Raw genomic sequence first — 24,209 nt, forward strand, 5'->3', positions numbered from 1 at the left:
TAACTATAGCGGGACCCCACGTCTTTTTTTTTTGGGAGATCCCCCTATTTTAATAGCCAGTAAAGGCTAAATATACAGCTGCTGACTGATATTCATAGCATGGGAAGATCCATGGGTATTAACCCCTTCCTAGGCTATGAACATCAGCCCCCTGTCACTGGCTTCCCCTCTCTGGCTCAGGAAATTGCACGGGAGCCCACGCCATTTTTTTCTATTATTTTTTAAATTAAACATTGTGTTTAAGGCTGGGGTCACACTTGTGAGAAACTCGCACGAGTCTCGCATCTCAACACTCGGGACCGGAGTGTGCGGCTGTATGTATTTTTATGCAGCTGAACGCTCTGGTACGAGTGCGAGACTTGTGCGAGTTTCTCGCAAGTGTGACCCCGGCCTAATGCTGATTGTGTGTGTGTCTTTATTTAACTTTATGTACCATTTTATTATTTTTATTTCTAAACATTGGGCTTGGTATTATCTATCTATCTTTAGTTATATCTAACTATCTCTCTATCTATAGATATATCTATCCATCTATCTATAGATAGATACAGTATATCTGTTGAGGTAGGGCAAAATTAACCCTTCACGGTTGATCCAGTGATTTCCAAATTAGTTCACAGGATGTTGCTAGCAACTGAGAATAACCACACGGAGATGTGTCTCTGTATGGGAGGATCAAAGCAGACCACTAACCCCGTTTATTGAATCTCACATTACATAGCATCCTGCTTAATTATGCAAGGTAAACAGCTACCAATAGAATCGTAATACATTTAAGCCAATAGTATTGCAAGAAAATTGGAATATGTCCCTAGCTGCGTGACGTAGAATATAGAACAATAGCACTTTCTTTTAGGGTCTCTTCTCATATCTCATATCTTGTACAAGCTGGAACAGTCTGGTTTCATAACAGCCGTGAACTTTCATCTAGTTAAGTTACAAAATTTAACTCGTAAACAACAAAATGGCATCGCAAGCACAAAAATGGATCCCCCGAGAACAAGATGTCCCGTACATCTGAATACTGTTCTTCACAATTCCCCCCTAGATAAATTTTGTTAACACATATGCAGCATCAGAGGTGCTATCCCAAGCTAACAGCTTGAGGGGTACTGGTCTTCACATGACTGATGCTGTGTTACCAGTCATGGCTGTCTTGGCGCACCCGTCCCCCCTGTATACTGCAGTTCACAAATAACAATTTTTGATGACGGTGGTGGAGATCTTTTGTAGGTAGCCATGTGCTTGGCTTCAACATCTCCATCAAGTAGCCTTTTGAGATCGGTGCAGAGAAGAGCAGGGGCAACGACGCCTTTGGTATCATCATTAGCTGTCTTAGTGCAGAATTTCCTAATACATACAGAAATACACCAAAGAACAAGTTTTAGTATCACATATACAACAAGGATACAGGCAGCAATATGCAACAAGCTTTGTAAGATCCCAGCTATCCAGCCCCCAATTCCCTTAAACCAATTGGCTGGATTGAGAAAGGAGAAGGTGTCTGACCACCAACTGTCCTTATGACGATCATTGTGTTTATCATATTAATCTCTGAGTCTTTGAATGTCTTCTAACTTTAACTTTAACTTCATACTACTGTTAGGATCTATATAATGACAGCAAGCAGGTCCAATGACCAGACACATACCACCTTGTGCTGCTGTTAAGTAGTCCAGCACTATAGTATGTTGATTAGTGACTATAATAAGTTGATTTTGGACAGCAACAGTAGTATTAAGTATGTCCAATATATCCCAAATTTGATCATCTAGATAGTCTGTGGCCCTAACCAATTTATCCCACATTTGTGTAATCATAGGGTAAATGAAAATGGAACTGACAATTTTATTGGCCACACTCATCTGTACTATATGTGGTCTCCCTGAAGGGCGGGGTGAATTGTCCGCAGCTCTTTTATATAAGGTATGTTTGGGTATAGCCTGTGTATCCAACTGTTTGTTCGGAATAACAAAGGTGGCCGGGGTCAAGCGACCCAGAGTACAAGTACCTCTTACCCCTATTGGCAACCATTTATAAGCATTGTCTTCACATACCCAGAACATATCATCAGGTAAATCCCATAGGGCTGAATGTTGCAGTACCAATCTATGAACTAAGTCTATGAATGCAGATGCATTCTGAAGCATGCACCAAGTTGGAGATTGTCCTAAAGGACTACAATAACCTGCATTAGGATTTCCACAAGTGGGGGTTCCTGGTACATATTCAGAGGACTCATTACAAGATATATTGCCAGGAATACTGGCACAGGTTTTGTTAGAACCCTGTGGAAACAAATTAGAAGATTCCCATGACGTATTATGTAACCTTCTTTCTAACAACATTGGTTTGAAGGCATCAGTAGAGTGTGAAGTTACATTGAAACTGACTTGTAAACCATACGTTGGAACTTGCCCCAGATTGATTAAACTAGTCGTATTCTTAGGGACCCAAGCCCCTCCTTTGTAGGCCAAATATTGAAGTTGTGTATTACTTCCTGAAAGGTTACCTTGCCACCAGGGGTATCCCACCCATCCCACAATAGATATACCAACAGTTAAATTCCATAACTTAGCATTATCCGTGGCATTATTAGCGAGTGTGTCAGAGCCGTTAGTCCAAGCAAATAACTCCTCAGGTGGAACAGGGATAGCCAAAAAGGGGATGCTTGTGGCTGACACTGGTGAATACGTGCAAATCCAACAGTCTGCCAGAGACTGGGAATTGTCCAACAAATCTCTCAGTAATTTTTCTTGATGTTGTATAAATTTATTATTCAAGGACGTTGGGGAATTTAGGCTGTCCCATGCGGTTACCAATAGTAATATGGAAAATGCAAAAGACCAAAACATTATGCCCCCTTATTTGCTATTGGCTCGTTTAACCAGCTTGCAATGCGATGCGTGAATCCAAGTCGGTCTTTCTTCTAGTTTCACTGATGTAGGGGTGATGAGGAGGACTTGATAGGGACCGTCATACAAAGGTTCTAGTCCTTGCTTTCTGACATGCCTTTTCACGACTACCAAATCACCAGGCTTCAGGTTATGACAGGTGTCGGTTTCTGCTGAATCTGGAAGAGAAGAAGAAACTAGAGCATGGGTGTTAGCAAGATTTTTACTAATCTGAATAACATATTGAACAGCACGGTCAGTTTCTTCTGATAACTGCTGAGGCTGGAAGTTTGCAACTGGGGGCCTAGTACCAAACAATATCTCATATGGGGACAGGCCATGTTTTGCAATAGGGGTAGTACGAATGTGGTATAGTACAATGGGTAGGAGCTCTGGCCATGGAGCCGTTGTCTCCTGCATCATTTTGGTCAATTGTCCCTTCAGTGTGCCGTTCAGCCTCTCAACTTTCCCACTGGATTGTGGGTGGTACGTAGTATGGAGGGCTACAGTGGATCCAAGCATTCTCAGAACTTCCTGGTACACATGAGAATAAAAGGCCGGACCTTGATGACTTTCAACAACTTCTGGAACCCCATATCTGCATATGACTTCCATCACCAGTTTCTTCGCTGTGGTTTTTGCAGTCATGTTGGTAACTGGAAATGCTTCCGGCCAACTGGAGAACATGTCAGCAACAACCAAACAGTATTCATACCTCCCAGACTTAGGCAACATGATATGGTCCACCTGGAGCCTTTAGAAAGGATAGTCGGGCTTAGCAAGATGCTTCGTGGGTACACGCTGAAGTTGACCGGGATTACAAGTCTGACAGATATTACAGGCATGGTTGAGCGCTGTCAAAACTATGGAAATTCCCGGGGCCCAGTAGAATTTTTGCACCAGTGCGAGGGCCTGATTCTTTCCTCGATGTGTAGGTCCATGTGCCCATATGGCAATAGCAGGGTACATCCGCTTAGGGAGACACACGAGTTGGTCCTTTTTCCAGAGACCATTATCCATACGTGCCCCATCAGTCTTCCATTGCTTCACCTCTTCCTTTGGAGACATTCTTTGCATCGTCATTAAGCGGTCTCGCGGGGTCCGACAGAAAACTTCAATCTGTTGTAGATCATCAGGTTCTTGTAGGCTCAATGCTTCTTGTAACTGTTTACGCTGAGAGCGTGTAGTCACCATAGTTGGTATAGTTGGTTCAACAGGTAAAAGAGCTGCGGATTTTGCTTGCATATCCGCAAATGCGTTGCCAACAGTCTGTGGACTGTTCCTAGGACTGTGCGCCCTAACTTTGATAATGGCCACCTGAGTAGGTAATTTGATCGAGTCCATGAGGGTTTTAACAGCTTCAGCATTTTTCACTGGGGTTCCGGCAGTAGTAATAAACCCTCGATTGGCCCATAGAGCCCCAAAATCGTGAGCAATACCAAATGCATACCGTGAGTCCGTGTATATATTAGCCCGTCTGTTCTTGGCCAAAGTACATGCAGTAGACAGAGCCTGGAGTTCTGCTTCTTGTGCTGACTGTGAGGGTGGGAGTGCAGCTGCGTGCACTACAGTGTCCTCTGTGGTAACACCATATCCCGTGTGGAATCTACCAAACTCGTCAGCATATCTTGAACCATCTGTGTACAACACCAGATCAGGATTTGGGAGTGGATTCTCACTGACATTTGGTGGAGTAGCTGTTTCTTCAGTCAAAAGTTGGGAACAATCATGTTGGAGAAAATCCTCATCAATGCCATCTTTCTTGGGGACCGGCAGTAAAGAAGGGGGGTTGATTGTTGTACAGCGATGCAACTTGACATAATCAGGCAAAAGGAGTGAACACTGCAGCCGTAAGTGTCGTTGCACAGTCAAATGTCTTCGTTGCTGCAGTGTCAGTATTGCTGCAATATCATGTGGGGCAAAAATGTGCGTTTCATGTCCAAGAATTATGTCTGCAGTCTTGTCAAGCAACGAGTGAGTGGCATGAACTGCCCTCATGCAACTTGGTGATGCTCGGGCCACTGGGTTGAGGCGGGCCGAATAATAGCCCACTGGTCGCTGCCTATTGCCATGTGATTGTGTAAGTACCCCTGCTGCGTGTCCTTCATTCTCAGACACATACAATTGGAACGGTCGAGTATAGTCCGGGATGCCCAAGGCAGTGGCGGAAGCAATAAGCCGCTTTAACTCAGAGAAGGCATGATAAAGGCTTTCCATGCAAACCGGTGATCTTTCCTTGTAGCTCATTATGCCATCTTTCAAGGCGTTGTAAAGAGGTTGCATTATGCGGGATGCATCCGGTATCCACTGGCAACATTAGGTACATAGTCCAAGAAAACGCTGGAGTTCAGTTTCATCTTTTGGGAAAGGAAGGGAGCTGACAGCTATTTTTCTTTCTTCTGTGAGGTGTCTGACACCCTGAAGGAGACAGTGACCCAAGAATATCACTTGACCAAGGCAGAACTGAAGTTTCGAGGCCGAAACCCGACAGTTCAGTGCTGCCAGATGCTTGAGGAGGCTTACAGTGGCAGAAATGGCTTCCTGCTCCGTCCGTGCACACAACAAAAGATCATCCACATACTGAAGCAGCGTGATCTGGGGGTGATCTAACTGCCAGGGCAAGAGACACTCGCTCATGTTTTTTGCAAACTGGTTGGGATTGTTTTGGGCCCCTTGTGGCATAACCGTCCATGTTAACTGTCGTCCCTGATAAGTGAATGCAAAAAGAAACTGGCAGTCTGGGTGTAACGGAATGCTAAAGAAGGCGTTGGTAAGGTCGATGACTGTAAACCAAGCAGTATCCTGGGGTATTTGGGACAAAAGAGTATGTGGATTAGGCACCACTGGAGTTTCCAGAATAGTAGCTGCATTAACTGCCCGTAGATCTAGTACCAGCCGGTACACAGAGGGCTGGCCAGGTGGGGTCTTTTTCTTAATGGGAAACAAGGGCGTATTACACAGAGAAACATAGGGTACCAGAGCACCGTTATCAAGTAACGTTTGTATTTGTTCCTGGAGGCCCCGCTCCTGATCATGTTTCAAAGGATATTGATGGACTTTGGGAAAAGGGGCACCAGGTTTGAGAAACACTTTTACTGGTTCTGCAGGCATTTTCCCTATATCATTTGGCCCATTTGACCAAAGTTTAGATGGTATCTCTGAGAGATATGGGGTGAGGCGTTGATCCTCAGGCAATATTAGGGGTGGATCTGGGCCTATCAGGGCCATCATAACTGTAGGAAGGGCATGCAAAATACAGATTTCCTCACTGTCTTCATCTGCATAGGTGTTATGTAACGTAAGAGCCATCCGACCATCATCTTGGAATTGTATTCTGGAGCGGAACTGTGATAATAAATCTTCCCCTCAGTAAATTTACCGGACATGTGGGAGAGATTACGAACTAGGCAGTAACTTCGGGGAAGGGTCCTACAGGGATGGGTTTTGTAAGAGTATGTTTATCGGGTCTGCCATCTACTCCAATTAGAACAAGCTCTTGATCTGAGAATTGAATAGGGATATCCGTAGGTACATCTGATGATTTGATTATAGAATTGGCCACCCCAGTGTCTACCATGAACTTAACAAGGGTGTCCCCTACAGGGAGCGTGACGGATGAGCATGCCCCAGGTTTGGTGGAGGACATTGTGATAGCAGACTCTGGTTGGCCACCCCTTCAGTATGGATGATTATCAGGATTTTGGAGCTGTCCGTAACTGAGGTACCCTCTAGAGTCCCCAGTATTTAGGTTACGATTGGAAAAGGAAACTTGAGGGTAGCATCTGTCAGCGGGAGTGTGACAGTCTCTCTGAAAGTGACCCAGTCGCCCGCAGCGCCAGCATTGCAAACGAGAATTGGCATGGCGGATCTGGGGAGTAAAGTTCCCAGAAGTCTGAGGGGGGCCAGAGTTTGTTGTGTGGGCCATTGATAAGGTACGAGTTGTGTGCTCGCTGCTGCGATGGGGGTTGGAGGCTGCTGTGGGAGCTGAAGGGCACACTGATAAGGGACAAGCTGTGTGCTGGCAGCTGGTGGGGGCTGTTATTGGAGGACCTGGAGCTGCTACAGCTGCAGCTGCTGGCTTGTTCTTTGCTTTTCCTCCTGATACAGAACGGGTTAGATTCTTTTGAAAACCTTTTATTACTTTCAATGCATCATCCGGAGTGGAATTCTCGACGTCAGGTCTGACATTATTGCCTCTTGCAATTCGGATCTGAGACCGGACATCAAAGCCGCCACAAAAAGGTGTGTATGGGCTTTATTATACAATGAAAATCCCAGATCTCTAAATACTACCATGAGACGCCCATAGAACTTCTCGGCAGTCTCCCCCTTGTCCTGTGTGACATCTGTGAGAGAGGTAGCTTGATCCGCTAATCTATCCTGTGCCCAGACCTTTAAAGCATTGCAGAAATCAACACCACTCTCATAGGTTCCCCCATCCAGGTTCACATTATACATTATGCCACCCTCCTTAATTGGAAAATACCCCTCCCCAGCTTTTACTCGAAGTATGTGTAATAGATATCTTCGGGGAGTGGAATAAATGTCTCTATTTGATGCCATTTGCCTGTAGAAAGCCATGGGGGAAGTCTCTGGATCGGGTAATTGATTGCAAACAGTGTCTATTTGTGATGGGGTGAAGGGAGTATACTTTGGCCTGTCAGGAGTGCTTTCCACGTTATCTTCTTCAAATTCGGATATTACTGACAACTTGGGGGGAGGAGGTGGCGGTAGTACGGGCACAAGAGGCATCTGCTGTGGGAGCGAGGCAGGAGGCTCTGTTACAGTTAGAGAATGTATTGCCTGATGGGCCGTTAGGCGGCTGTCGAGAACAAATCGGACCTCTTCCAATTTTATAGGGTTTTCCTGTATACACCGCTCTATTGCTGATACTATGACCATGGCGGCATCCTTCCTGGGATATTGAAAAATACCGGCAGAGATTAATGGTATAGCCACTCTACGTTGAGGCATCGTACTGGGGGGGACAGAGGAGGCATACAGGATTGCGTTCTGGACAGCCTCAGTAAGCAATTGTTGGGACCTAGGAATATTGATATAGGGTCATATCGTGGTCCCACTGCATGTATTACATATTGACACGGCAGCTGTCCTGCTCTGGTTGCTGCGACCTGTCCTGTTTCTACCTGGCCATACATTTGTATATACGAATCAGATTCTTCCTGTATCATGGGTCCGCCTTTCTGTGAAATTGTTGCGGCCAGTCCTCCAGCATGGCGAAGTTGATTATTCGCGTCATTTACTATGGCCCCAACGTGCTGCTTCGTGAGATCCCCTGTCCCTATCCTAAAGAGCACATCATAACAGTGGGGTCCAGGAATAATATTGGAGTACATTTCCTGGAAATCTTCTATCTCCTCTGAGTATCCTGTCTCAGACCTGGTAACTAAAGTGGGAGGGGGTGGATATTCATAACCACTAGCAATATTAGGCATAACAGGGACTGAGGCTGCCGGCGGATGATAATAAGTACTGTCAGCATTCAACAAAGGAAAAATGGGGGCTGTTATTCTCGGTCTCCTTGTACCACAATTATAACAGACCTCTCTCCACTGTGGATTAGTAACTCCGCATACAGCACAGATCCACCCGGCAGGATCATAGGGTGGGGGTGTACTGAGTTTTGGTTGTCCAGGATATATCGGTGCCTTAGGGTTAAGGGGCACAGAGCTTACAGTCGGGAGGAGAGGCTTGATTTCCTGGGGAGGGACCTTATCATCTAGCAGGGAAACTTCTTGTTTCAAATCATTCTTAACTATTTGACTGCCTAACACATTAGTCTCAATCTCGGTATCTTCTTTAATCACATTCTCAATTCCTTCTTGTGCCACAAAACTGCCAGTCTTTTTCACAGTGGTAGACAATTTTCCTTTTTCAACATAGCAATAAAAACAATCAGAATTCACTTGCTCTTCAATTTCCACATAACCTTCATTATACAATTCATGTGCCAAGCCACGGAATTCTTCAGCGTCTTTAAGTATTCCACCATCAGTCAACCTCCCTTTATTCTTTTTAACTCCTTCGTCCCATAGCGTAGGCTGTAGCCTCCCGCCCTTAGGAAATCCCAGAATCGAAAATATTTTTTCTGCATTCCTGATAGATTTCTTTCCTCGTCTTTGAATCATAAGACTAACAGTATCCGATCCTTCACACAATTCCAAACTTTTCTTTTTCTTCCACGGAAACATAATTCTCTCCTAATAGAGCTAAATATCCTAACTTCAGTTGTGCACAATACTGGAGCTGCCATCTCAGATTGTTTCACCGGGTCAACCCCCTCTGGGAAGCCCAAAATTCGTGGTACTCAGTGAAAGGAGGAGGGCGTCTCAGACTATCCCTCCAGACACCTCTGGTTATATCTAATATATAAAGCTCAAAGTGTGTATGTATGTGTGTATGTATGTATGTGTGTGTGTGTGTGTGTGTGTGTGTGTATGTCCGGGATAGGCATCCGCAGCGTCGCAGCTACAGCCAGAAAATTTGGCACAGTCACACGTCTGGACCCCGAGAGCGTCCTAAGCTATGCCGTGAGGCGAAATTTAAACCCCGCGCGTTCCAATTCACCAAACAATTTTGCCTCCGTCTACATGTCTGTGGATGGATACCATGTTTTGGCATAGGTGGTTTCCTTCATTGGAGACTGCCCTTCCCGTGGTTGTTCCTTCCCGGGGAAAGACCTGGCTGGTCATTGCTTGCATTGAGAAACATGTGATGGTGTCTCCGCGACTTCTGTTTTGCATGTTTTGCATATTTCCCATAAGGGATGGGGGCAGTGCTCTAGAATCACTGCGTTGCGAAACACGTGATGGTGTCTCCGCAGTGTTGGATGTTGATCTCCATGAGTTCATTCATCCTCATTTTCACAGTCTTTTACTAGGCATTGCTCCTACCAGCCAGTTTCCTACTCCACACTGATGAGGGGCAATACCCCGAAACAGCTGTCTGTGGATGGATACCATGTTTTGGCATAGGTGGTTTCCTTCATTGGAGACTGCCCTTCCCGTGGTTGTTCCTTCCCGGGGAAAGACCTGGCTGGTCATTGCTTGCGTTGAGATACATGTGATGGTGTCTCCGCGGCTTCTGTTTTGCATGTTTTGCATATTTCCCATAAGGGATGGGGGCAGTGCTCTAGAATCACTGCGTTGAGAAACACGTGATGGTGTCTCCGCAGTGTTGGATGTTGATCTCCATGAGTTCATTCATCCTCATTTTCACAGTCTTTTACTAGGCATTGCTCCTACCAGCCAGTTTCCTACTCCACACTGATGAGGGGCAATACCCCGAAACAGCTGTCTGTGGATGGATACCATGTTTTGGCATAGGTGGTTTCCTTCATTGGAGACTGCCCTTCCGGTGGTTGTTCCTTCCCGGGGAAAGACCTGGCTGGTCATTGCTTGCGTTGAGAAACATGTGATGGTGTCTCCGCGGCTTCTGTTTTGCATGTTTTGCATATTTCCCATAAGGGATGGGGGCAGTGCTCTAGAATCACTGCGTTGAGAAACACGTGATGGTGTCTCCGCAGTGTTGGATGTTGATCTCCATGAGTTCATTCATCCTCATTTTCACAGTCTTTTACTAGGCATTGCTCCTACCAGCCAGTTTCCTACTCCACACTGATGAGGGGCAATACCCCGAAACAGCTGTCTGTGGATGGATACCATGTTTTGGCATAGGTGGTTTCCTTCATTGGAGACTGCCCTTCCCGTGGTTGTTCCTTCCCGGGGAAAGACCTGGCTGGTCATTGCTTGCGTTGAGAAACATGTGATGGTGTCTCTGCGGCTTCTGTTTTGCATGTTTTGCATATTTCCCATAAGGGATGGGGGCAGTGCTCTAGAATCACTGCGTTGAGAAACACGTGATGGTGTCTCCGCAGTGTTGGATGTTGATCTCCATGAGTTCATTCATCCTCATTTTCACTGTATGTGTGTATGTCCGGGATAGGCATCCGCACCGTCGCAGCTACAGCCAGAAAATTTGGCACAGTCACACGTCTGGACCCCGAGAGCGTCCTAAGCTATGCTGTGAGGCGAAATTTTAACCCCGCGCGTTCCAATTCACCAAACAATTTTGCCTCCGTCTACATACTGGGGAAAAAGTGTGTGAGCGTCAAGCCCCGCCCCTCATTATGATGTCATAATGCCCCTATTTGCATACTGGGGAAGCAGTGTGTGCATATCAAGCCCCGCCCCTCATTATGATGTCACAATGGTTTCCATGCCGACGCTGATGTCATCATAGGTTGCAAGCCCTGCCGCCGCTCATTATGATGTCATAATGGTTGACTATGAGATGGAGGATGTGTGATGGGTATATGGGCACTGGACTATGGGATGGAGGATATGTATGACGGGTATATGGGCTCGGGAATATGGTATGGCGGATGTGTATGACGGGTATATGGGCACTGGACTATGGGATGGAGGATATGTATGACGGGTATATGGGCACGGGACTGTGGGATGGAGGATATGTATGACGGGTATATGGGCACGGGACTATGGTATGGAGGATATGCATGATGGGTATATGGGCACGGGACTATGGTATGGAAGATATGTATGATGGGTATATGGGCACGGGACTATGGGATGGAGGATATGTATGATGGGTATATGGGCACGGGACTGTGGGATGGAGGATATGTATGACGGGTATATGGGCATGGGACTATGGGATGGAGGATGTGTGATGGGTATATGGGCACTCGACTATGGGATGGAGGATGTATGACGGGTATATGGGCACGGGACTATGGGATGGAGGATATGTATGATGGGTATATGGGCACGGGACTGTGGGATGGAGGATATGTATGACGAGTATATGGGCACGGGACTATGGGATGGAGGATATGTATAACGAGTATATGGGCATGGGACTATGGGATGGAGGCTATGTATGACGGGTATATGGGCATGGGACTATTGGATGGAGGATGGGTATATGGGCACTCGACTATGGGATGGAGGATGTATGATGGGTATATGGGCACTCGACTATGGGATGGAGGATATGTATGATGGGTATATGGGCATGGGACTATGGGATGGAGAATATGTATGATGGGTATATGGGCATGGGACTATTGGATGGAGGATGGGTATATGCGCACTCGACTATGGGATGGAGGATACTGTATGTATGATGGGTATATGGGCACGGGCCTATGGGATCGTGAATGTGTGATGGGTATATGGGCACGGGACTATGGGATGGAGGATTATTATAATTTGTTATAACTAACCACAGTTAGTTACTATGCCCGGGCAGCGCCGGGCTCTTCAGCTAGTATATATCTATATATACCTGAGTTACGTATCCTACCCAGTCTTCGATCACTTCACCACGCCTGACTCTAATAGTGAATTCAGGACTTCAGGATATTTTGACTATAAACAGAGTCACAATCACTGGTCAATCCGGGGTGTCCGTCCCTTATGAGGTACGGTTCGAGCACTGGGCCCCCAATGGGACTGCACCTCTATATGATTCCACCCATGAATCACCCCACCACGGGGACAAACCTCAGATCCTCTTTGCAGCAACAAGCACAGGAAAACCACACCAAAACGGTCAGTCTGAACAGTATAACTGCCAAATTACCGTGGTTGTCGTGGGGGATGATCAGTCCCAATTTTCCAGCACCTGTGTCCGGTCCGAGGGTCCTTTGTCTTGTTGTCCTCCGGGGGCAGAGGCGTCCCTGTTCGGGGGCCCCACGTTGGGCGCCAAAACTGTTGAAGTAGAGCAAAATTAACTCTTCACAGTTGATCCAGTGATTTCCAAATTAGTTCACAGGATGTTGCTAGCAACTGAGAATAACCACACGGAGATGTGTCTCTGTATGGGAGGATCAAATCAGACCACTAACCCCGTTTATTGAATCTCACATTACATAGCATCCTGCTTAATTATGCAAAGTTTACAGCTACCAATAGAATCGTAATACATTTAAGCCAATAGTATTGCAAGAAAATTTGAATATGTCCCTAGCTGCGTGATGTAGAATATAGAACAATAGCACATTCTTTTAGGGTCTCATCTCATATCTCATATCTTGTACAAGCTGGAACAGTCTGGTTTCATAACAGCCGTGAACTTTCATCTAGTTAAGTTACAAAATTTAACTCGTAAACAACAAAATGGCGTCGCAAGCACAAAAATGGATCCCGGAGAACAAGATGTCCCGTACATCTGAATACTGTACTTCACAAATGTACCCCCATCTATATATAAAAATGAGTTTATGTATGTATGTGTATAAAGCCACGCCCTCTCCGCATAGCCACACTCACTCCACACGCAAAGCCCCGTATAATATCTAATACATATATACATAATAATTATCTTATATGTTCTATATAAAATAAATATCTAATATATATATTTCATAGGCACATCTTCTTGACCACAAAAGGTTACACTTGCCTGTGTTGCCCATAGCAACCAATCACTAAGCCTCTTTCATTTCAAAAGAGCTGTTTAAAAGATGAAAGCTGAGCTGTGATTGGTTGCTATGAGCAACAGTTTTCCCACTCCACAACACCTCAGCAGACACTGACTGTGTGGGAGAAATCTAGCATCCCCGGGAACATAAGCTCCCAGCCTTTGTCTGCCCCTCAGAAAGGAGCAGAGAGCACATGACAGAAATGAATCTTCCCCTTCTCTATTACTGCCACGCTTTATTGTTACCGTTGTAGAAAATAGCATCAGCAGCAGCCGCACACAGAGTCGCACTGCCAAGATACATAACAGATCGGGACTATGGGATGGAAGATGTGTGATGGGTATATGGGCACGGGACTATGTGATAGAGGATGTGTGATGGGTATATTGGCACTGGACTATAGGATGGAGGATGTGTGATGGGTATATATTAACTGGACTATGGGATGGAGGATATGTATGATGGGTATATAGGCACTGGACTATGGGATGGAGGATATGTAATATGGGTATATGGGCACGGGACTATGGGATGGAGGATATGTATGATGGGTATATGGGCACAGGACTATGGGATGGAGGATGTATGATGGGTATATGGGCACTGGACTATGGGATGGAGGATGTGTGATGGGTATATGGGCACTGGACTATGGGATGGAGGATATGTATGATAGGTATATGGGCATGGGACTATGGGATGAGGATATATATGATGGGTAGATGGGCATGGGACTAAGGGATGGACAATATGTAGGATGGGTATATGGGCACAGGACTATGGGATGGAGGATGTGTGATGGGTATATGTGCACTGGACTATGGGAAGGAGGATGTGTAATGGGTACATGGGCACTGGACTATGGAATGGAGGATGTGTATGATGGGTATATGGGCATGGGACTATGGTACGGAGGATGTGTATGATGGTTATATGGGCACGGGGCTATGGGATGGAGGATGTGTGATGGGTATATGAGCACTGCACTATTGGATGGAGGATATGTTTGATGGGTATATGAGCATGGGACTGTGGGATGGAGGATGTGTATGATGGGTATATGGGTATGGGACTATGGGATGGAGGATGTATTATGGGTATATTGGAACAGGACTGTGGGATGGAGAATGCATGATGGGTATATGGGCACAGGACTAAGGGATGGAGGATGTGTGATGGGTATATGGGCACTGGACTATGGGATCGAGGTTATGTATAATGGGTATATGGGCACAGGACTATGGGATGGAGGATATGTATCATGGATATATGGGCACGGGACTATAGAATGGAGGATATGTATGAAGGGTATATGAACATGGGACTATGGGATGGAGGATGTATGATTGGTATATGGGCACTGGACTGTGGGATGGAAGATGTATGATGGGTATATGGGCACAGGACTATGGGATGGAGGATATGTATCATGGATATATGTGCACTGGACTATGGGATGGAGGATGTATGATTGGTATATGGGCACAGGACTATGGGATGGAGGATGTATGATGGGTATATGGGCACTGGACTATGGGATGGAGGATGTATGATTGGTGTATGGGCACTGGACTATGGGATGGAAGATGTATGATGGGTATATGGGCACAGGACTATGGGATGGAGGATATGTATGATGTGTATATGGGCACGGGACTATAGGATGGAGGATGTTTGGGTATATGGGCACTGGACTATGGGATGGAGGATATGTATGATGGATATATGGGCATGGGACTATGGAATGGAGGATATGTATGATGGGTATATGGGCACGTGACTATGGGATGGAGGATATGTATGATGGGTATATGGGCACGGGACTATGGGATGGAGGATATGTATGATGGGTATACAGGCATGGGACTATGGGATGGAGGATATGTGATGGTATATGGGCACAGGACTATGGAACGGAGGATATGTATGATGGGTTTATGAGCATGGGACTATGGGATGAAGGATGTTTGATGGGTATATGGGCATGGGACTATGGGATGGAGGATATGTATGATGGGTATATGGGCATGGGACTATGGGAAGAAGGATGTTTGATCGGTATATGGGCATGGGACTATGGGATGGAGGATATGTATGATGGGTATATGGGCACCGGACTATGGGATGGAGGATATGTATGATGGGTATATTGGTACAGAACTATGGGATGGTGTATATGTATGATGGGTATATGGGCACGGGACTATGGGATGGAGGATGTGTATGATGGGTATATTGGTACAGAACTATGGGATGGTGTATATGTATGATGGGTATATGGGCACGGGACTATGGGATGGAGGATGTGTATGATGGGTATATGGGCAGTGGACTATGGGATGGAAGATATGTATTATGGGTACATGAGCACGGGACTATGGGATGGAGGATATGTATGAAGGGTATATGGGCACGGCACTATGGGATGGAGGTTATGTATGATGGATATATGGGCATGGGATGGAAGATATGTATGATGGGTATATGGGCACGGGAATATGGGATGGAGGAAGTGTGATGGGTATATGGGCATTGGACTATGTGATGAAGGATAATCATTATAATTTGTTATAACTAACCACAGTTAGTTACTATGCTCGGGAAATGCTGGGCTCTTCAGCTAGTAGTAGTATAATGCACCCCTATAATAGTATAATGTACCCCCATAGCAGTATAACGAATCCCTATATGAGTATCATGCAGCCCCTAGTAGTATACTGCATCCCCCTAGCAGTATAACACACCACCCATAGCATTAAAATGCACCCCCATAGCAGTATAACGCACCCCCATAGTAGCATAATGCACCCCCATACTAGTATAATGCACCCCCATAGCAGTATAATTCAGCCCCATAGTGCGGCTTTGGAAAAAAAATTGTTTCTCCTTACCTCTGACGGTGTCCTCTGCAAGAATCATCTGAGGCGCGTACCGTCATTCTCGGCGACGTGGGCGCTGAGGTCAGCTGCCTGCCTGTGATTGGCTGGTGGCTGTTAACTGTTGCTGTGCTGGAGGAATCTCCTGCACAGCAACAGATTTTAACTGAACGTGCGTTTAGGATGCAGGATCAGTTACTAAACCAGCAGCATCCTGCAACACTTGGTCCGGGTGAGCAGAAAAGAAGGGCCATCTCTGCTTACTGGGCCCTATATGCCAGTAAGGGCAGTAATGCGCTGATGGCAGCCCTGGCAAGAGGTATCAGCATCTGGCTCAGCATTTACAACTTGGAATTGAAGTTTTAGGCTATGGGCCCACGTAGCGTTTTAAAACGCACACTAAAAACCGGACTCCTTCCCAGAAATCGCGCGTTTTTTTCCGCACGATTTCACAGCAATTTTACCGCGATTCTGTTCGCGATTTTGCCGCGATTTTCTCAAGCACTTTCCAAGAGATTTGAAGCATCGCTTGGAAAGTGATTGACAGGTTGGTCACACTCATCAAACATAGTGTTTGACAAGTGTGAGCAGTTTTTTACTATTGAGGCCGCCTATGCGGCATCAATAGTAAAAGATAAAATGTTAAAAATGATAAAAAAAATAAAAAATCGGGGTATATTTACCTTCCGACGTCCCGCGCTGCCATCCCGGGCCACAGCGTTCCCAGTAATGCCTTGCGAGACCTGTGATGACGTTGGTCTCGCGTTACTATAGCGATCTCGCGAGATCGCTAGAGTCACGCGAGACTACGTCATCACAGGACCTTGCCGCAAGGCATTACTGGGAACGCTTAGGCCGGGAATGCAGCACGGGACGTCGGAAGGTAAATATACCCCGATTTTTTATTTTTTATTCTTTTTTTTACAGGGGTATGGTACCCAGGGCCTGGAGGAAAGTCTCCTCTCCTCCACACCGTGGGTACCAACCGCACATGAGACGCTTAACTTCCCGCATGGTGGGCATAGCCACATGCGGGAAGTAAGCGATTCTCATGCATTCCTATGGGTGCGGAATCGTGGCAATTCTTTGCGATTCCGCACAAAAGAATGAGCATGCTGCGATTTTTTCCGCGATGTGTTTCCGCCTCGGAAAAAAGTGCAGCACTAGCACAGCATGTGCGGAATGCCATAGGAATGCATGGGGGGCGTTTTGTACACGATTTTTAAACGTTTTCACAGCGTTTTCGCGCCGAAAATCGCGGCAAAAACACTTAAAAATCGCATCGTGGGCACACAGCCTTAATGAGGACCTGGTGGTTAAGGGAGCACTGTAAGCCTTTTAAGCTGGGAGATCTCACACCTCATGCAACGCCTCAATTTTTTTTTTATTCCAGTCACACTCAGATGGCACAGACATCAGTTTTATAGAGTAATATGGGTAGAAAACTGTAAGAAAGTAACACAGGTAGTTGAGTGAAAGTAAGTGCAGGTTTGCCCTACTTACACGAGCAACCCATCAGATGGAGATCCAACTTGGAGATTCCACATTTCAAAAAATAATTATCACACAGCACAAGAGTGGCATCAATTTCCACAGAGTAGAAATATTATAATAGGTGCAAACCATTAGGAGTAGGTAATTGGCCTCCTGGCTGCAACACTATATTAGCCCTAATGATTTTTAAGTGGAGATCTGGCCACTGAAAAACAGTTTTAGCACAAACTATTTGGAGTAGCTAATGTGGCTTCTGGAGACTGACACACAGTTTGTGCGCAATCTACTTCGATGCTGGAAGATTGATTTCACACAGGACAAGTTCACTTTCAGCAGCATCAGCACTAGCGCAGGCGCGACCTCTCTGCACTGTGACACTGAGCAAATGGTGTCAGCAAGATGTCTGCTTTTTATATTGCCAGGGATGTGTGACTTTGGCAACCAGTCACAGAAAACCTTGTGTCATGATGTTGTGAATGGTTTCTGCATCCTGATTTGTTGCCGGCATCAACACACATAAAGTTAAGGGAAGGAAAAAAAAGCGCTGGCCGCTGCTGTAACCTCTCCACACGCTGTTCTAACCTAGACACTCCCCCTCCCCTCATCAAACACATCCCTCAACCCCCACGCTTTATACATCACCATTATCATAGCCAAAGTAAAAACAAAAGCATTAGTGGAAACGTGATGATTTACCGAACTGTGACCGACTTTTGCCGACTTTGAGTAAAAACGCTCGTGAAAGCGAACACAAATCCAAATGTGCTATGTTCATGCCGAATTTGAGATTGGCGAATGTTTTTCGAACATGTTCCCTCATCTCTACTGGGGGGTTATTGTACTGAACAAATTAGTTTTTGTATTGGGTCTTATATTTGTCTATAGCAGTGCAGTAGTTTTTACGTTTGTAGATTCCAGTATGATTCAACAGGTTGTTTTGTTTTTTTTAATTGTATTCCAGGTCGCTTGCTTGACTCAAATAGCAGCAAACTTCCTAAATGGAGGGATTGAAGCAAAACGTTGGGGCACTGCACATGGAAGCATTGTACCATATCAGGTAGGAATCAGATTTTATAATGTTGTAGTCTTGAGTACCGTAATCCCTTTTGCCCTTAAAAACCTTACCAACGACTAAATAATAATGAATGGTATCTGCAGTCACCCCTAAATACACTTTTAGGGTATTAAAGGGAACCTGTCACCTCTTTTTGCTGCTATAAGACGCGGTCACCGCCTTTCAGGGCTTATTTACAGCATTCTATAAGCTCCCGGTCGGACCTGCAAGATAAGAAAATTAAGTTTTATTATACTCACTTGGCGGGGGGGTGGTCCTGTCCGGTCCGATGGGTGTTGCAGGTCCGGGTCCGGCGCCTCCCATCTTCATGCTGGGCCTCTCTGACCTTTCCTGGCGCCTGCGCACTGCAGTACTTTGCTCTGCCCTCAACAGGGCAGAGAATTATGCCTGCGTAGGAGCGCGACACCAAGCAAGCAGGAGGATGACATCGCATGAAGATGGCAGGCGCCAGACCCAGACCTGCGACACCTACCGGACCGCACAGGACCGCCTCCCCCCCAGGTGAGAATAATAAAATTTTTTTTTTCTTATCTTGCAGGTCGGCCCGGGGCTTATCTACAGCATTATAGAATGCTGTAGATAATCCCTGAAAGGCAGTGGCCGCTTCTTATAGCCGCAAAAAGAGGTGACAGGGTCCCTTTAATGATCTTAATGATTAATGATCTTAATGCAATATGGCAAGAAGTAGAATGTAAAAGTCTTGGCAGCCGTTGAACCCTTGCAGATGTTCCTGGCTTTCTGCAATTACTCTTCTCTTCAGTAACCTTACTTTTCAGCTTGAATTCCACATGCACATTTGCTTTCTTGAGTGCTTATTCTGCTAACCATTTCTTGTTCTCATGTTCCTCTTTGACTGACTCATTGCTGTATGATTCTGATATTGTATGTAATGTTGCCTCATCCTTGGTCTTGCTGTTTACTAATATTCAACATTTCTTGGCTTTTGGAGACCCTCTTCCTTAGTTTGGATGCTTCAACTGCCATTGTGAGATGTTGGGATTTGTTATCAGCCACGACTAGTCCTTAAGTGTTGTCAATCCAATCAAATTTTTCTTTAAGACACACTGATGAAGAGAAACCATAGCTTAGTAAAGCGGTACCATACTTTTTTGCAATGAGTTATCTTCCATTTAAAAAGGGTTGAATTGCATTAAAATGTCCATATTACTGTCAAGATGCCCCTCTATAATAAATTTAGTGCAAAGCTACTTAGGAGAATAGATCTTTTTTGATGGGCTAGATCCATCTTTGCATTCCTTTGCATTCTGAATGGCCACCATGCAATACATTTCTCACTACATGGAAAATGCCTAGATAGTCAAGACTTTCATGTGCCTGGATGTTATAATGGATTATCTCTAATGAGTCAGCTTCTTTAACTGTGTCTATACTACTTATAGACTTTAAACATGCATGTTTTCCACACATTACTTTACACTGACGTTCTAAAACATCAATCCTTTTGTTCTCAGGGGAGATAAATTTATTCCAGAGGTTTCTGCAGGGTCGTAACTATAGTATGTGCAGGGGTTTCAATTGTACCCGGGCACTGGAGCATGGGGAGGCCCAAAGGCCCCTTTGATCTGTATGAAAAGACTATTACTATTATTGACCTGTGATAGTTTGAAAGGCCCTGTTGGAGATTTTGCATCTGGGCCCATTTGCTTCAAGTTACTCCCCTGGGTTTCTGACAGTCTTTTTCACTGCTGTCCATGTTGTAACTTGAATAGTCAGCAGATTCTATTAGTTTTGTGTACGGGACAGTGAGGAGAGATAACTGTTAGCCAAATACAGTTTATGTATGGACACTGAGGAATCAGGTGAAGGCTGTAGCTCATAGATGTCTATTTAAAAGAAAGGACGTTCTGCACAGAGATAGAGACATACATAGACACTGCTGCTTCTAGTTTGATTTCCAGTAACCCTGTAAATTACAGTCGGTGTGTATGTGCAACAGAAGGGAGGATGATCTCTTCTCCATGTATGTAGTGAATGAGCGTCATCACAGCAGTGTCAGACCCTTCTGAAGCTTGAGCTCATGAAGAAAAAAAAAACAATTATGCATGTGGAACCTGTAATAAAAACATCGAGATTCAAGTGATATTGTGGCCTAGAGTAGAGTTTTGACTCATGTACACATAATGACTTATTATATCAATAAAGTATTTCTCCCAGAAAAGTATTGCAATTACACATGTTTTGTTATACACATGTTTATTTCCTTTGTGTATATTAGAGCAACACACAAAAAAAATGGAAAAAAAGGCAAATTGGACATCATTTCAAACAAAACCCCCAAAATGGGCCCTACAAAATTGTTTGCACCTTTCCAAAATTGTGGGTAAACAACTTTGTTTCAAACATGTGATGCTCTTTCAAACTCACCTGTGGCGAGTAACAGGTGTGGGAGATATGAAACTCACACCTAAAATCGAATAAAAAGTGGAGAATTTAACTCAATCTTTGCATTGTGCATATGCCAAGCAAAACATGAAGAAGACGAGAGCTGTTTCGATACTTGAGAACCAAAATTGTCGATCAGTATCAACAATCTCAAGGTAACAAGTCCATCTCCAGACATCTTAATGTTCCTTTGTGTACGGTGCGCAACATAATCAAGAAGTTTACAACCCATGACACTGTGTCCGGATCTAAATCCCATTGATCATTTGTGGAGATATCTTAACATTACTGTTGGGAGAAGGCACCTTCAAATATGAGAGACGTGGAGCAGTTTCAAAAAAGAGGAGTGGTCCAAAATTTCAGTTGAGAGTTATAGGAAACTTCAATGTAATAAACACACTAGCGCTCAACCACCACAAAAATCCTCAGCCGCTGGGATCAAGACAGACAAAGAGCCAATTCTGTCAAATAGAAGACTGGAAAGTAATATAAGATCATGCCTCACTTAAGAATAAATTAACAAAAATAGTACTAAGAAAGGAGCAAACCAGTGCTCATTTGATGATCCAATGTGATACACTACAATGTGGACCCTTGAAACTTAAAGGTGCCGCTGGGGCTTACTACGTGATTGTTAAAAAGCAACCTTGCACATAGGGTCACCATACAGTGCTACTGACATAAGCTGATGCAAATAAGAATGATGCCCAGAGTATACAGATCACCACTTAGGACGGCAAATAACAGTCAGAAAATAGTCAGATAATAATGAATGGCAATAAACAGTTAGTCCCCATAAATGTGACAAATGCTTCCCTGGATACCAAGCGAGGAGGAAAAAAATAGCCGACAGGCCCTGTCTGCATGTGATGTCAAATTGAGTAGAGAGCGGCGCTCAGATCAAAAAGGGTCTCCTTGCTTGGTATCCAGGGACGCCACCAGCCGGGGCATCCCTGACTCTGCATTGTGCCGTATACCTTGGAGGCCTCATGGCTTAGACCAGGGGTCTCAAACTTGGCAGAGTAAATGGGCCGCACATAAAAAATTGAGCTGGGGGGCTGCATCCCTTTCAAACTTAATACACCCTGTACATGCACGGCTTCGCACACCTCATACACACGCGGCTCCACTCCGTACACCTCGTACACACAGGGCTCCGCTCCGTACACCTCGTACACACAGGGCTCCGCTCTGTACACCTTGAACACACAGGGCTCCGCTCCGTACACCTCTTGCACACAGGGCTCCGTACACCTCGTACACACACGGCTCTGCTCCATACACCTCGTACACACAGGGCTCCGCTCTGTACACCTCGTACACACAGGGCTCAGTACACCTTGTACACACAAGGCTCCGCTCCATACACCTCGTACACACAGGGCTCCGCTCATTACACCTTGTACACACAGGGCTCTGCTCCCTACACCTCGTACACACAGGGCTCTGCTCCGTACACCTCGTACACACAGGGCTCCGTTCCGTACACCTCGTACACACAGGGCTCCGCTCCATACACCTTGTACACACAGGGCACTGCTCCGTACACCTCATACACACAGGGCTCCACTCCGTACACCTTGTACACACAGGGCTCCGCTCCGTACACCTCGAACACACAGGGCTCTGCTCCGTACACACATGGCTCCGCTCCATGCACCTCATACACACACGGCTCCGCTCCATACACCTCATACACACACCACTCCACTCCATACACCTCGTACACATGCGGCTCCGCTCCGTACACCTTGAACACACGCTGCTTCGCTCCGTACACCTCATACACACAGGGCTCCGCTCCTTACACCTTGTACACACAGGGCTCCACACCATACACCTCGTACACACAGGGCTTTGCTCCATCCACCCTGTAAACCCCTTGTCATGATCTGACAGTTTTAAATTGGACAAAGTGAACTTTTTTTACTTTGTCAAGTGCAAAGTGTGACGTGATTGCCCCCGGTGGCCATTGGAATTATCACACGTGGTGTCTTTCATTCTAAGTTGCCCGGTGGTGGGGAGTGGTATCGCACCTTAGTGTTAGGTTTAATTTGTAATTATAAATCAGGTGTTAGGCTCTATAAATGAGTCTCAGGGTATGCAATCATGGTTGGTGATAGTTGTTCATTTGCATCCAACCTTGGTGGTGGAAGGAGCTGGAGAGTTTGCTACTGTCATGATCTGACAGTTTTAAATTGGATAAAGTGAACTTTTTTTACTTTGTCAAGTGCAAAGTGTGACATGATTGCCCCCGGTGGCCATTGGAATTATCACACGTGGTGTCTTTCATTCTAAGTTGCCCGGTGGTGCGGAGTGGTATCGCACCTTAGTGTTAGGTTTAATTTGTAATTATAAATCAGGTGTTAGGCTCTATAAATGAGTCTCAGGGTATGCAATCATGGTTGGTGATAGTTGTTCATTTGCATCCAACCTTGGTGGTGGAAGGAGCTGGAGAGTTTGCTCAGCTCAATCTGAGTCTCAGAAGGAAGTTCTTTGCAGCGCTGACTGAACTTGGTGGCAGCTATTCAGGAGGAGGCTGCAGTCGGTTGCTGGACTCTGTGCTGGAGCATTTGCACAGAGAGAGCTAAGTTTTCTATTTTCCCTGTTTGTGACTTTCCTTATGTGTGATCTAGTGCAGTGGTGGGATTAGTTTCCGCACCGGCCAATGCCCTAGCGAGGGACTAGGTTCAGGGCGAGTCAGGGCATAAGGTTCGCGTGCGGCGACAGGTGCGGAGCCTGTATAGGGAACGTAAGGAGTGCAGGGGCGTTGCCTCAGGGGAGCTTAGGAGGTCTCCACGTCCCGATTTCCTATTACAGGGCCCACCACTGTAATTGTTCCTGTGTTTCCCTTTATTATTTAAATTCGCCAGCTGGAGGCGCTGTATCCAGTTTTACGTGTACTTTTTAAATTCGCCAGCTGGAGGCGGTGTATCCGGCTGCACGTCCCGGTATTATTTAAATTCGCCCCGCTGGAGGCACTGTATCCAGGGTCACGT

At 45.6% G+C, this 24,209-nt stretch overlaps 1 protein-coding gene and 1 pseudogene across 1 annotated transcript in view; one reads left to right on the plus strand and one right to left on the minus strand.

The window, feature by feature from the left end:
- The window catches only part of LOC141052608 (uncharacterized), a 57,102-nt pseudogene extending 54,247 nt beyond the window's left edge, over nt 1-2,855 (minus strand).
- The window catches only part of SUGCT (succinyl-CoA:glutarate-CoA transferase), a 1,606,806-nt gene that overhangs the window by 268,708 nt on the left and 1,313,889 nt on the right, over nt 1-24,209 (plus strand). Inside the window, exon 9 of the mRNA XM_073550015.1 lies at nt 18,694-18,789. Within this exon, the coding sequence (XP_073406116.1) occupies nt 18,694-18,789 (96 nt within the window). The remainder of the gene's footprint in view (nt 1-18,693; nt 18,790-24,209) is intronic.

This window comes from Dendrobates tinctorius, unplaced genomic scaffold (assembly GCF_039654945.1).
Source record: "Dendrobates tinctorius isolate UK_male_01 unplaced genomic scaffold, ASM3965494v1 ptg000162l, whole genome shotgun sequence".
NCBI classification, from domain to species: domain Eukaryota; kingdom Metazoa; phylum Chordata; class Amphibia; order Anura; family Dendrobatidae; genus Dendrobates; species Dendrobates tinctorius.